The sequence below is a fragment of the Catharus ustulatus genome, chromosome 7 (genome assembly GCF_009819885.2).
Source record: "Catharus ustulatus isolate bCatUst1 chromosome 7, bCatUst1.pri.v2, whole genome shotgun sequence".
Taxonomy (NCBI): domain Eukaryota; kingdom Metazoa; phylum Chordata; class Aves; order Passeriformes; family Turdidae; genus Catharus; species Catharus ustulatus.
The window spans coordinates 26,497,926-26,512,134 of NC_046227.1; the positions used below are offsets into that span (position 1 = coordinate 26,497,926).

Sequence of the window (14,209 nt, forward strand, 5' to 3'; positions counted from 1 at the left end):
GCTGTAGTGCAGGGTGAGGCAGTGCTTGCCGTGGTGCCAGGCTGAAATTGCTGCTGAGATCCACCGTCAGCCAGGGGATGCTGAGTCTCTCTGCCCATGTGAGCAGCACAGACTGCCTGCACCGAGTCCTGCTCAGCCCAGCCGCTTCGGGGCCGTGGCAGCCGAGCTTTCAGTCTGGGTGCAATGCTCCATGCCCTGGCACTGTTGGAAAGGAGGGAGGAAGGGAGCAGCTGGCAGCAATCTGTGCTGCCACAGTGTTTCTGGGGCTGGTGCTGCAGGCTGGTTTCATTGCCGGAAAGTTTTGTATTCTGAACTCACAGCGAATTTTATCTGAAGTCCTGCTTTCCTGCTGAACTGACTCTGCAAAGAGCTCAAAGGCTTGGGGCTCTGGTGCTCTTAATCAGAGTGCTCATGAGAAACCTGCAGGTGGAACACCAAATAAAAGTGTAATGTTTGACAATGTAGTGGGGGGAGGCATTCCGTCTGTAAGTCTTAATGCTGAACAAGTGATTTGAATGTATTCTGTATCATAAAGAACTAAAAAATTGGTTAAATAAAATTGGCAGTTAGAAGATAAAAACTGTCAGGAAGTTGAAACAGAGACTTCCACAAAACAAACTGACAGGTGTGAATGTTTTGAGTCTTTTCTTCTTATGTAATAGGGTCAATAAGCCTGAGCACAGTACATTAAAATCCTACATAGCATTCTAATAAATGCACAGTAAGGATGGGCACGGAAATAATTTCTTTGTTATGAAGATTTTTGGGAAATGTCTTCTTTCTCCAGAGAATAAAAGAACAAAATATTTCATCCCAAATGCTTACTTTCCTATATTTGTGAGACACTGAGTAAATAGAGGAATTGATAAGCTGTGTCTCTGGAGGTGGAAATTCTCCCCAGCCTTCCAGCCTGCAGGGTTTTATATTCACAAGTGTGTATGGCAGTGTTGTCAAAAACCAGAGAGGGAAGCAGAGCTAGTGTTTTGCTGCCAGTGGCATCTTCAGATGAATGAGAAAATTGACTGGAGAGTTTGGAAGATTATTTGTAGGAGTGATGCTTGGAGTTTGAGGAGTGGAGCAGCTCCATTTGTAGGTCAGTACTTAAAACCATAAGAAGATCAGGGTGATACAAATAATGTGTACTTCTAACACTGCCTTTGTAAAGATAAGGGGTTTTAACCCTCCAGTTCTCCAGCAAACCTTAATGGTGTTAACTATAGGCACCGTTTGCATGATATTGAGATGAAATCTTCTTCCTTTAAAGCTCACTGTTGGAGCTTTCTCATGGCTTAGTTGTTTGAAACCTGTGGTTTTGGAATCGATTTACTTCAGTAAAAAAATGGACAGGCTCATCTGCTACTTCTGTGGTCTGCAAACATGCATAGATGACATCCTAGCAACAGGGTAGCTGTAAATCCTGAATAGGGATCCATACCTTGTGTGTGTGTGTGTAAATGGTACATTTCTAAGGAAACTCCTACGCATATGAATGGTAACCTCCTGATGAGTTGACAAAAACCAGGAAGGGAAGTTTTTGCCACTCGGTAGCTATTGAACATAATAGCTACTGTTAGTTACTGTTAATAAAAATACTGACATGATCATTTGAAGAAATCTGAACTAACATTACAGCTGCAAGGGTTAGTTAAGTCCCGTGAAGGTAATGCTTATTCACCATTTTTTTTTCAAAGTTCATCTTGTATAGGGCCCTCCATTTCTTCACAAAGAAAGAAATAAACAGGAGAGATTATTTTCTGATAAGCATTTTAGTTAGTAAATTCATTAGGTGGGTATTTTGGACGTGGGATTTTTTTTTCAAGTTTTGGGAAAAGAAGAACTACTTTGTTGCAATTAAAAACTTTAGCTGAGCCATTCAGCTGGTGCTCATCCAGCACGAGCTCTTCTCCAGTTACTGTGAGCTTGTGTGGCTTCTCTGGTCTGCGCTGGCTGCTCCAGGACTGAAGGTGGCTTTGCCATCGGGCAGGTTCGAGCCCCTGGCTGGCTTATCCTCATGGATACGTGTCCATCAGATAGCCGATACTCCGAGACCTTGAGAAGAGGGTATAGATGCTGCCTTTCAGGCTTTGGGCAGTGACTGAGATCCTGAGCCGAGGAGGATGTCTCGGGATCACCTTACCCCAGCACTGAAGGGACAAAGCAGCAGGCCGAGGTGAACACCCAGCCTTGTTGCTGAGCTACCGGGCTAAGCCCAGCCTCTGTAACACCCACTCAGGCAGCAATTGCAGTTATTAAGAGCAGCAGGAGATGTCATTAGTTGGGAGCATCCCTTTCATTGGGGAAAGGGGCAGGGGGGCGGGGGGGCCATGTGATTCATGCCGAAGTGATCAGAAGTTGCTTTTATCCAGTGTGGCAAAACCAGAAGAGGTCCTACCCTGTACATATGGTATATTTTATTTACTTTTTCCTGTTGTTGATTCTCCTGCTGTGAGATCTTTGCTGCTGCTTCCTAGAGAGAATAGCAAACTCTGTAAATCAAGTAGTCAGGTTTTACTGAACTGCAAACCCATGAGAAGTTTGATTTGTGCCCTGAAGGGAGGACTAGCCACTGACTCTGAACCGCTTGTGAGTGGAGTTGATAATAGTTCATCAGTAACCAGTAAACAGTTTGAAAACAATTGTCCTTTGAGTGTAACCTGGGCTCTGCTGTAAAGGAAAAAAGGAGAGGGTGGAAAAAGCTTGGGACAACAGTAGGATAAAAATGTCACTTTCACAGAATCACAGAATATTCTGATTTGGAAGGAACCCACAAGGATCATGGAGTCTGATTCTTAATGGCCATACAGGCATTGAACCCACAACCTTGATGTTATTAGCACAAATGTTACCATTAGAAAATTAGGGCAGTTTTTCACAAGAAAGTGTAATAAAAGTGTATCTTTGCTCTTTGAAGACTCTTGAGATCTGAGTTTTATTGAATTCAAAGAAATTAATTTTCATTCATAAAAGTTGACTGGTTCCAAAGCATTGATACTTTTGGTTGCTGTTTGTTTAAGGAGGAAGGACTTCAGTAAGTAAAGCATGTGACACTTCTGCTGACTTGCGCCAAATACAGCTGCTGATGATTTAAGTCATATGCAAAGTAGTACATAATTAATTCCATGTTGACAGCCCTGGTGATTTAAACACCAGAAAACAGCCAGAAGTCCTGCAGATCTTCCCACAGCTGCTCCACTGCTTCTTCAGGGACTTTATCCCACATTAGTCATGCTGGGTCCAATTAATCTTGGAGTACTCTGCTGAGATTTCCGAAATGGTGAACACACTGAGAAACTAGTTTGACACTGCAGAAATTGAAGTTTTGCTTGTGGGTAGTCTGAGGTAGTATGTGTAGTATTCCAGACTGGAGTCAAAGTGCTTCTGTCACCCACAGGGAATTTGGCTGAGGTAGCTGGTTAGTTGCACTTTTTAGAGATGACCTATAGAGGAATTGAGAGGGATCTCAAATGTTCTGCTCAATAAGGGGAGATTTTCCACTAGTTTTAGTCAAGCTACCACAAGCTTCATGCAACATCGTTTTTCTAGTTTTGCAGGTGCCGAGTTTGATTTCACTAGTATTATTATTTTAATGTTTAAGCAGAAGATATCCTGTGATGAGAAAAAATATGAACAGTTCAATGCCTTGGTCTTTCAAGACTGAGACTACAGATTTTATTAATGAAAGAAAAGCATGGGATTGTATGGGTTTCTGTTTGAACTGGTGTTTAATAAATCTGTTACTGCCTGAGAAATAATTTCTTCCTGAGACCAAGAGAAAAAACTTTGAATTAATTTGATGAGGTTGATATTTACTATTTGCATTATACAACATTTTGTAGATGCTGTGTGTGTGTGAAGTTGCCTGCTGGCCCAAATACCTTCCATTCCTGCTATTCTCCCCTCTACCTGGAAAGAAATAACTGTATGAGAATGTGCTTAGGCAGGCTCTGTTTACAAACTTATTTTTAGATTTTGCTTTGAGCTGTGATGTGTTGTGTTGGATTTAACTGATACATCAAGTAAACCATGATGGTTATTGCGAAGTTGAATATAAAACATTTGACGATCAGGGTAGAGGAAGGTGGCAAGAATTATGGCATGCAACTCTGCTTATTTAGATATTACTTACTGATTAAACCAGATTATTTCTGAGAACAAAAATTTGACTGGCCCAGAATTTTGAGTGGTGTACTAAATCTGCTACTCACTACCTAACTAAATATGTCCTTAGAAAGTTATCCCATTTCTCATGTTGCGAATGTATAAATGTTGAGTTAAAAATTGCAAGACAGTGGCTTTACAGAAATAGAGAAACCCTTAAGCTGCTGGCAGAGTAAGCATAAATAATGTCTGCGTTTCTTTGCTTTTAATTTTTTTAACACTATGACCTTTACTCTGATCTAATAATTTATTAATGTATTTTATTACAAATAAGGTACATCTTAGGTATAATAACTCTTTAGATATTATTTCTGTTTATTCTTATAAAGGAGCTCATAGCATGAAAAATGTGTTGTGTAGAAACTGCTCAGTGCTATTTATGTGCTTTCTGTTTAAAAACAACTGTTTAATTTTTTAGATCATCACTGTAAAAACGATGTTTCCTTGGGGCCAGAGCTGTTTTTTTATAAATTATGTATGAGCATACGAGCTGGCTTTTTTCACCTAGAAGTTAGTTTTCTGAATTTAGTTTTGTAAATATGGTATCTGAGTGCTATTTATTCAAGTTGCTTGCCCCAGACTGTTTGTTGTTAAAAGCACTTGCTAATGGAATGCTATCTCCTAATTCAATGGGCTTTGCTACCTGCTTCTGGTGAAACGCCTAAATACCAAACACTAGTGAATTCATAAGCAATTTGCTGTACTTGGCTCCTGAAGTTTTCCAGTACATTGGTTATTGCAATTGTACTGGCTGTGTTTCCAGTTCTGTTGAATGCCAGTGAGTAAGGAAAGTCTAAAAGGAAAAATCTCTTGGGCAAGTCAGTGTTGACATTTTCCAAAAAAGGAGATTATGCAAGTTCTTTATGGATATTCTGTGTGTTTCTTTTGTGTACATTTGCCTTTAAGAAAAACAGACATCAAAAATATGGGGAGGTGGGGAGGAAGGGCGTCTACATTATATTTTCAGAAACTAAATTTTTGGAATTAGAATATAACCTGTGCAGAGAAAAAGGTAGATGCTGCAATAAATCTACCTGCTGTGTACTAAATCCTGTTATCTTTTTAGAAAAAAGCCAAAGGCCAGCTCCTGTTTGAACAAATCATGTATCATCTGGACCTTATAGAAAGCGACTACTTTGGATTAAGGTTCATGGATTCAGCACAAGTGGCAGTGAGTAGCTATCCTCTTTTTAAGCAACATTCTAAAAGTTAAATCCTAATATTGACAAAAATGCTATAAGAAAGCTGCTTTTTGTGAATTAAGTTTTGTGCAGAAGCTCTGTTGTCTGTGATTTTCTGTGTCCCCAAGTTTAATTCCACCTCCAGCACTCTATATGACCATGCTGTTGTCTCTTTCTTGTTTTCACATGTTCCTGTCACACCTCCTGTTGTCACTAGACAGACTGGTCCAGTTGAACCCCAGAGCCTTATGTGTCATGTAGAAACTCTTGGTGCTGATGATACAGAGAGGAAGGAGCAAAGCTAAAGTGTGTGCTTGGCCCTTTTGTTGTATGCTATACAGAGAGGAAGTTTTCCTTTACAAATACCACCAGCTTTCTTGTCAGCAAGTCACCTTGATAATGTCTGCTTGTAAGACATTAACTTTTTTGCTTTATTTGTTTTTTGCTTTATTCAAATCAGTTGTGACTCAGACCTGCAACTGTAAGTTTTTAGGAGGTTATGGGTGTGTTTGTATGTATCAGTTTGAGTAGAGGGTTCTTCCAAGCCCAAGTTTGTTGGTGTTTTATTGTGTGTTTCTAAAAATGTAGCAGGTTTTGAAATGAGAAGCAGAGCATTGTCAGAAGCAACCACAGTTCTTTCACTTGTGGGCTATGCAGTTTTATATAGATACTTCTTATAGTCGAGTGTTTAATCCTGCCACCAAGGGTAGCTGCAAATCAGCCTTTAGGCAAGGATTATTTTCTCTTTGTCCTGCATCCCTGTAACTTAAATTTGTATTCACTTAGCCCAACATCTCCATATAGAATGAGATCTGCATTTTCCTGCTGTATATGTCAATCTTATTTGCTAGATGTATAACCTAACTGTTTTCATGTTTCAAGGCCACTTCAGAATTATTTCATGCTTAGAATGGCAGAGGGGAAGCACAGACAGTTGAGCTAAATATCTGAATTGTTCAAGGTCAGCATACAGAAATGGAAGCAGGACTTAAATTCCTTTATTTCTGTGAAGGTCTGTGTCCAGAACAGTTTGAAGGTGATCTCTTAATTGTTGCAGCTTTGTACAAAGGCAAAAAAAAAATTCCACAGACTTGAAAAATTGAAAGAAGCTAACGACTTTGGACACAGACCCCAAAACACTTATAACCTGATGGCTTATTTTCAAAATTATTGTGATCAAGTTTTATGCTTATCATGTAATTGTAGAGAACACTCTCCTCAGAGAAAATTGTTGGTGTTCAGCATCTGAAGTAAACTTCATGGCCAGTAGGATTAGCTGCTGCTGGTCTGTAGTTCCCAGTAATGAAAGTGGTCTTAAACCCCTTGCAGAACAGAAACATTTAAGGAGAAAAAGACCTTTGCACTAACAGATGGATGGCATTCAAAACCATATATACTAACAGAAATGAGAAAACAGGCTATTGCATACCATTTTATCTTTCTGAAAATCATGTTGGCATGTGCAGTCTGGGATGCTGAGTATTGGTAGTGAAGAACTCCATTGCATTTATCTTTTTGCTTCAGAAAAACAGTATGGTTAAGGTATCCTAACTCAGTTTCTGCCATGTGGCTTCTGATGTATTTCCCTGTCTCTGGGGGTTAGTTTCTTTTCTCTTCCTGATATGCTAGCAAATAAGGCCATTTCATCTTGAAATGTGTTAATAAGAGTTAATCTTTTCTGCCAAAGCAGTGGCTCATGCCTTGCTTTTGACTAGCAAATTATTACTGCCAGTCCAGAGAGCACGACTGAATATTTGATACTGCAGTCTACCAGGTACAGGGGATTTCAAACTCTGTTTGCTTCCTTTTCTTAACTATGTGTGACTGAAAAGCAGCAGAGTAGAGATAACAATCTGTTTAAACTGGACCTTAATGATGAACTGTGTATAATGAAGCAGAAAAGATTGCATTTGCCAGAAGACCTGAATGCAACAGCCAGAGATAATTAATTGCTTTTAGAAATGAAGAACTGTTGCGATAGCAGCCATTCCTGCAGAAGGAGCTGGCAAGTTCTAGCAGAAACCCAATCTGCAGCTGGAAACAAAGAACAGAGACTAACCAAGGGACTTGTCCAAGACTATTCAGGAGACCTGTTAAATAAACAGTGTAAGAATCCAGTCCCTTACTGTTGACAGAATTGTCCACTGGCTCTGAAGGAGATAATCTTTTTGCTACCCAGTTTAAATCTAGAAATATTGCCATTCTTGCTAGTTACTTTTACTGATACAAACTAGTGACACATAGTTATACAAAAGTTTTAGAAATCCCACACTTGTTTTAACTACAAGTAAGTTTTCAGTAGATTTATTGTGAATGACTGAAGGACTGCTTTTTTTCATTCTTTTCTGCTGCTGAACTGATCACTGGTTGGGTATTAAAGATTTCCTGGGAAGTGAAGGAAACCCATATAATGGAAATTCTTCCTGACATTTTAGATTTTAGTATTCAAGTGATAACTTTTTAAAAGACATTCTTGAAACAATTAGTGAAGTGAAAATATTGTTGTTTTCATGTGATTTCTGTGTTCCCTCTATTCTGCTGTTCAGGAAGAGACCATTTTTAGCCTCAACATCTTATTTAACAAACCTCATTGCCCAAACTTATTGAAACGTTGCTGGGTCAGGATTTGAGGGGGTTTTATATGTGTTTTATTTTTAATTTCTGCAGCAGCAAACTGTTTTAGAAAGGACTTCCAGTACTCTGCACAGTCTGTTGTTTGTATTGCCTTCTGTTAGCAAGCTTTAGCTCTGATTTTTAGCAATAGACTGTGCTGTGCAAACCTTCATCAAAAGTAAACTTCTTTTCCAGGTCCACTTGAATTCCATTTTAATCACTTGGAATAAATCTCAAGTTTCTTGACGTCTGTGTCTGCCCATTCATGTGTTGCTTTTGGGGCTGTTTTTTTTGTTACATTCCCACCCCCACTTAAAAGCAGTTCTGTTTCCCTTCTCCCTTGCACACCCTCAGCATTGAGCAGAGCTCCTGTGGGCAGCAGCAGTCGGAGCCCAGCAGAGCAGAACGCTATCGGTGCCTGTCGTGGGCCTGCCTCTCTGTTGCCTTCCCATGGAATGTGGAGGAGATGAGAGAAAACAGGAGGGAAGTGAGACAGGGGGGCACAGCCAGCACTGGAGCCTAAAAAGGGCTCTCCTTGCCATTCCTGTGTCTAAATCACCTGCAAGCCTCCAGCTGGGTAGTTCCTATATTTTTGTGGTGGAGGAAGAAGTAAACTCTCTCTTACAGTGAGTGAGTTTGTGCAATAGGAAAAAAGATTATATTATTTCCCTGAAGAAAAAAAGTTGCTCAACTCCCATTTCACTGGTAGTGTAAGCAAATTTATGTAAATATTTGCTTCATTCCTCCTTAAGCTTCCTGCTTTATTTTATTTATTTATTTATTTATTTATTAGATACATTTCAGATAACTCTTTGTCGCTACTTAGTATGAATAGGCAATGAGAGCATTCTCAGCTGTGTGCACAGCAGCAGCAGATGGTTTAAGTGTTCTCATCTGCAGTTAGTACAGCAATCAGTCACAGCCCGGCTGTGTTACAGGCTTGCTTCAGCTCCCTGCAGGAGGCAGGGCTGCTCTGGAGGCAGGAATGTGTTTGCACTTGGCAGTGCAACCTGAAAATACTGGTTCTTTTTCATACCCTTGTTGCTTTTCTGTCCTCCCTGGGGCTCGGTGTGAACTTCATGTCACACAGTTTGACAAAAGGAGTGTTGCTAAGTATATAATTCATCTGTATTAGTTGCAAGGTGACATTTGGGATTGATCTGATGAGCTGTTGTTCCCTGGGCATGGTGAACCATGCAGGACATGGTGTGTCAGGTAGTTGGCTCTGGCTCTTGAGTCGATGCAATTATGTTGGTCAGGGTGCTGTGTTTCCTGTTTGGGTGAGTCACCCACCTCCTTTGGAGGAGGGAGCTGTTGGCCATACAGAGCACTAGGAAGGAGATCTGTCCCGCTACACGTGTTTGGATTTCCAGCTTTAACTTCCGTATAAACTCTTCAGCAGTGCAGTTATTTTGGGGAGCATAGTGTATATGTGTAGGTGTTTCAATCTGTCAAGTATTAGCTTTTTTCTACACAGTGTAAGTCAAGCCATTATTTTGGCTTCTTGTCCAGTATATAGCTTATAATTAGCATTAGTAGGTGAGGCAGTAACTTGTCCTCCCATGTGACAGTTGCTAAAATGTCACCTGTGAATAGATTTTTCAGAATTAGGTAGAGCTGACTGATGTTGGGACACAGACAGCTCTGCTGTTACTGCACGTGAGTCATCTAAAGAAAATGCCTGAAAGCCAACAATATTTATTTTGTCTCTTCCCTTCCTGCCCCAAGTAAACATCACACACAACTGAGTGCCAGAGTCCTCAGCTATGGTTTATGCTTCTCTGGCACATTGTCACTGGCTGACCTACTAAAGTGTGAATTAAGTGTTTGTCTGGACAGGATGAAAATCTAGTGAAGTGGTTTGTTAGTATGTTTTGGTTTTTTTTCTTTTAAGTAGACAGTGCTGTCTTGAAGATTTGGTTTAAATAAGGTACTACAGGATGTTTCTGTTGTTCAAAACTGACATTTTGCATTACAAACTTTGAGCAAAAGGATCCTCAGCAAGCACAGAAAGAGCTACCAATTGTAAAAGACTTGAATTAGATTGTTTTGACAAACTACTTGTTATTCCAAGATGGTCTTCACTAACACTTCCCTTTTTGTTCTTTCTGGGAGATTTCTTTATTGATAATTCAGTGAAATTAATTTATTTTTCAGCATTGGCTGGACAACACAAAAAGCATTAAAAAGCAAGTCAAAAGTAAGTGTCCTTTCCATTTTCTCTTGGGACATTGTGTTTAACATACAGGAAGCACAGCCAGCATTTGAAATGGGTGATGGGGGGCAGTGTCCTGGGAGGGGGTGAGGGTGGCAAGTGACAAAAGCCCTGTGTGGTGCTACTGATTGTTTAATGGCATCTTCTCTCTGTATCTCATATTACTTTATTCTATTGTTCTTAATTAAACATGTTATGGGCTAATTAATTATGGTTAAAGTGGACTCAAGACAGCTAAGGATGCTCTAGTGTTATAGAGCCTTATCCTGGCTATAGGAAAGCTTGTCTTGGAGCCTCATTCATGGGGCATGCTTGAATCTGTGTCCAGTCCACCAAGTCCTACCCTGCTGCCCAAGTGTGGCCTGCATGTTGCAGTGGTGTGTGCTTGAGTAAGATGTTGTTTAGCAGCTTCCTTGCTCTGCACTGTGGGAAGTCTTGAGGGATTTGTGGTGTTGTTTTAATACGAGAGACATTTTGGAAGCAGTGAGAGGGAGAAAATTCCTCCTGTCAAGTGCAAGAATCAGCAGAGCGATGCACATTTTTAAAGAACTGTTAATCCATCCTTTTGCTGAATTAACTCTTTGGTTTCCAGAAGAGATGATTCTTCTATAGAAGGGTCTCTCAAATTGCCATAAGTTATGTCTAAACTTCTGTGGAGTAGAAGGGCCTGAGTTGTCAGTGGTGAGTATTTCCCAGAGCCCTGGGAAGGTGTTGCAGAAGCCAGCAGTATGCCTGAAGGTTTTCTGTAGATCAGCTGTAGAGCCAAGATGCACCACTTTCTTGGTGATGCATAGAGCCCTTAAATATAGGGATTAACCTAGATTCATGTGCTCTTGGCAGGAAGAATCAAGTTAATGTGATATGACCACTGGGTTTACTTGTAACATAAAAAACTATTTTGTGTGCATATTTAAGTGTCCTGTCACCCTGATGTTCTCCATGGATTTCCCTGGCATAAAGGAATTCCTGCCTTAAGACCTTGTGTAGAACACAGCCAACCACTTTCAGCCAAGTTTTGTGATGTGATTCTGTGTAATAAATAAATAACCTGTCTTGTCCAGTAACTGTTACTGCTGTCTTGTATGAATTCTGCTTTGCAGTTGGCCCCCCATATTGTCTGCATTTTCGTGTAAAGTTTTACTCGTCAGAGCCCAACAATCTACGTGAAGAGCTAACAAGGTAAGAGGGATTTTGTGTGTGACAGGGGGACCCAAGTAAGGCCAGAGAAATGTTCTGTGATATTCATTTAAACAATTCTGATGTCTTGGAGAATTCTTTTAAACTGCTTGCTTGGCTTTTTGTAAATGTAGTTTTCTTTTTGTAAAGTGGCTATTTTGTGTGTGGAAATAAATGTGCTCTGACACAGAGATCTAAATATTTATGTTTTACTTAAAGCACCATTTTTCATTAGGCAGTTTTGGCAACTGATCTGAATAGCTTATACACGATGGACAGAGGTTTTCACTGAAGGGAACAGACATCATTCCTCTGTCTTTATCTTTCTTAAGCTGTTAGTTTCAACTGCATGCAGTCATCTTGTCTCCAGGCAGAAAAGCATTGTTAGGGGTTGTCTTTGGAAAAAGCTAGCATTTCATTGCATGTGTGGTCTTCAAAGAGGAAAGGGAAAGAAGTATTTTACTGCTATGTTGAGTTAAGTTGACACTACTATAGGTGTAGGTTTGTAGTATCAGGTGAGCAGCAGTTCCTCTTGATTAAAGCATTTCACAAATCCATTCATAGAACTGTATTTCCGATTGGGCTGAGACTACTAGGGGTGCTTTGAAAAAGAGCACAGCCTGCCATCTGTCAGGAGTATAAATCTGTTGTAAAAGGCAATGTTTCCTTGCATTGTTACCACTGCTGCTGATCCCTTTTGGAGAGTAAACAAAGTTATGTTTTCATGGTAGCTGTAGACATTTCATAGCCATTTGTAAGGGTGTGAAGTGCATTTGTTTGTCGTTCAGGTTTATGTCTGTGTGGATCTTGAATCTGCACTTTAGCCAAATCCCTTGGAGTGCTACCAGGAAGATTACAGTAGCATTACCCCTTGCAGCCATATGTACCCCGTGCAGCTTCATATTTACATGTGGTAACTGTTACTTTTAATGCTTTCCTGCTGATCTGGGAAGACTGTTTTACCTCCCTGTTCATGTTCCTGAATAAACATTGAACTATATGTAAAACCAGCAGCTGTAGACAAAATTCAGACTTACATTTGTATCTACCACTATGGAACATTTTCATTCATTTTGACTTAAGTTCTGCCAGTCAGACCTTACTGTGCGGGTTTTAGCAGGGCAGACCTGAAACCTTAGGGCTTTTAAACACTGTCTGCCTGTCTCACTAATCCCCCAGAACAGGAGAGCAGCAAGTTGTCCTTCTGTCTTGAGACAATGTGGCACCTTAAAGCTAGCAGAAGTGGTGAGAAGCCCGGCTTTGCTGTGAGTTATAGGTGTCACTGGCAGGGGATTTCCTGGGGTTCCACCTTTAAGCAGCAGGACACTCAGCTGGAGCTACTTTTCAGCTTCCACAGGTGCAGCTTGCGTGGGAAGTGCTTGAATTGTTTGGAAGGGTTATGTGGCTGATAAGCACAGACTGGTCACACCCACTACATGCTGTAGACCTGTGTTCATTTTCATATCTGGGGTCAGTACCGACCACATTTATTCCCCGTGCAGAGGCTAGTGCTTAAAAGGTTTTGGATAATAAATGGTTTGGCAAAGTATTTGTGGACTTCTGTGGAACCTGTAGAAAAAACACCTGCACCTGTTTTGTGTCTGTGTATGAAATTGTGAGGAGAAACAGGCACATGTTGTAGCAGAAGTTGTTTGTCAGGCTTCTGGGAATCTGCTAGAATTCAGACTGGATACCATGGTGGATGCCAGTGTTTTATACTTGATGAGACCTCTTCTCTTGTTAAAGGAAAGCTGTGTACCACAACGGAGCAAGGGGGCTGCTCTTTAGGGGTATTGGATCAGGAGAATTGGTATTGCACACCAAAGGGATTTATAGTCAATATTCACACCATTTCTAAGCAAAAAGAGTAGAGAATATGCAAGACAGTGAAGGAGAGCTGGCTCTGAAGAGTGAAGTTGAAAAGGCTGCTGTTTGTTTTTAGTCAGTGTTCCAGGTTAGATTTTAACCAAACAATCCGTAGTAGAAACTTTTTTTTTTTTTTGCAAGACTTAAAAATAACCATTCTTTTATGAGATTGGTATGTGTATGAATAGTGAAGGAAATGTGGAAGGTGCAAGTTGTTCTTTGCTCAAGTAGAATCAAAAGAGAACAAAAAATATATTTACTTGGGTATCCTGTGTATTTTTCCATGCAACGCTGTAGTTCAGCTTTTGACAACTTCTGCTTTTGGCTTTGCTTCATTTGAAATGCCTGCAAAACACACAAGTCTGACTGATAAAACCTTGAAAGGCCACAGTGCAGTTTATTTCATCTTGAAAACCCATGTTAAAAGTAGAAAACATTTTTACTTGTCAGGCACTAACTTCCTTCTGTTGACTGAGTGACACATTAGCACTATTACTCAATGACTTATTTCTTATTTAATCCTACAGGTATTTATTTGTGCTGCAGCTGAAACTGGATATTCTTAGTGGAAAGTAAGCAGCCTTTTAAACCATTACAGTGTGTTTAGCATATAGTTTATTACATGTGTATTTGGATAATTACTAAGTTTTGCTTAGCAATGTAATGTTATTTGTTTCTCCAAAATACTACTTTTCTATGCATGAATATCAGGAGAGGAATGCTTAAATAATGTAGTGCTTATCTCCTGATAATTATCTGAAAATCTACCATTGCTTTTCTTATCCCACACATTTGCAGTTTCTTACTTCAGTTACATAAGTTGTCTGCTGATCATGTCAGTTCAGGTTTTAACAATGCATTTCTCTTCTGGCAGATTGGAATGTCCTTTTGACACCGCAGTCCAACTGGCAGCTTATAACATGCAAGGTGAGTAGGTGCAAGAAGGGAAGGGTGAAGTTGCTCAAGCAGTTTTGTGTGGACTCTGACTGTTTAAAAAAGT

At 40.1% G+C, this 14,209-nt stretch overlaps 1 protein-coding gene across 5 annotated transcripts in view; it reads left to right on the plus strand.

The window, feature by feature from the left end:
• The window catches only part of EPB41L5 (erythrocyte membrane protein band 4.1 like 5), a 51,643-nt gene that overhangs the window by 6,129 nt on the left and 31,305 nt on the right, over window positions 1-14,209 (plus strand). For all 5 annotated transcript variants that reach the window (XM_033064587.1, XM_033064586.1, XM_033064591.1 and 2 more), the window contains exons 3-7: window positions 5,225-5,329; window positions 10,110-10,152; window positions 11,268-11,346; window positions 13,737-13,781; window positions 14,084-14,136. In XM_033064587.1, coding sequence (XP_032920478.1) covers window positions 5,225-5,329; window positions 10,110-10,152; window positions 11,268-11,346; window positions 13,737-13,781; window positions 14,084-14,136 — 325 coding nt within the window. The remainder of the gene's footprint in view (window positions 1-5,224; window positions 5,330-10,109; window positions 10,153-11,267; window positions 11,347-13,736; window positions 13,782-14,083; window positions 14,137-14,209) is intronic.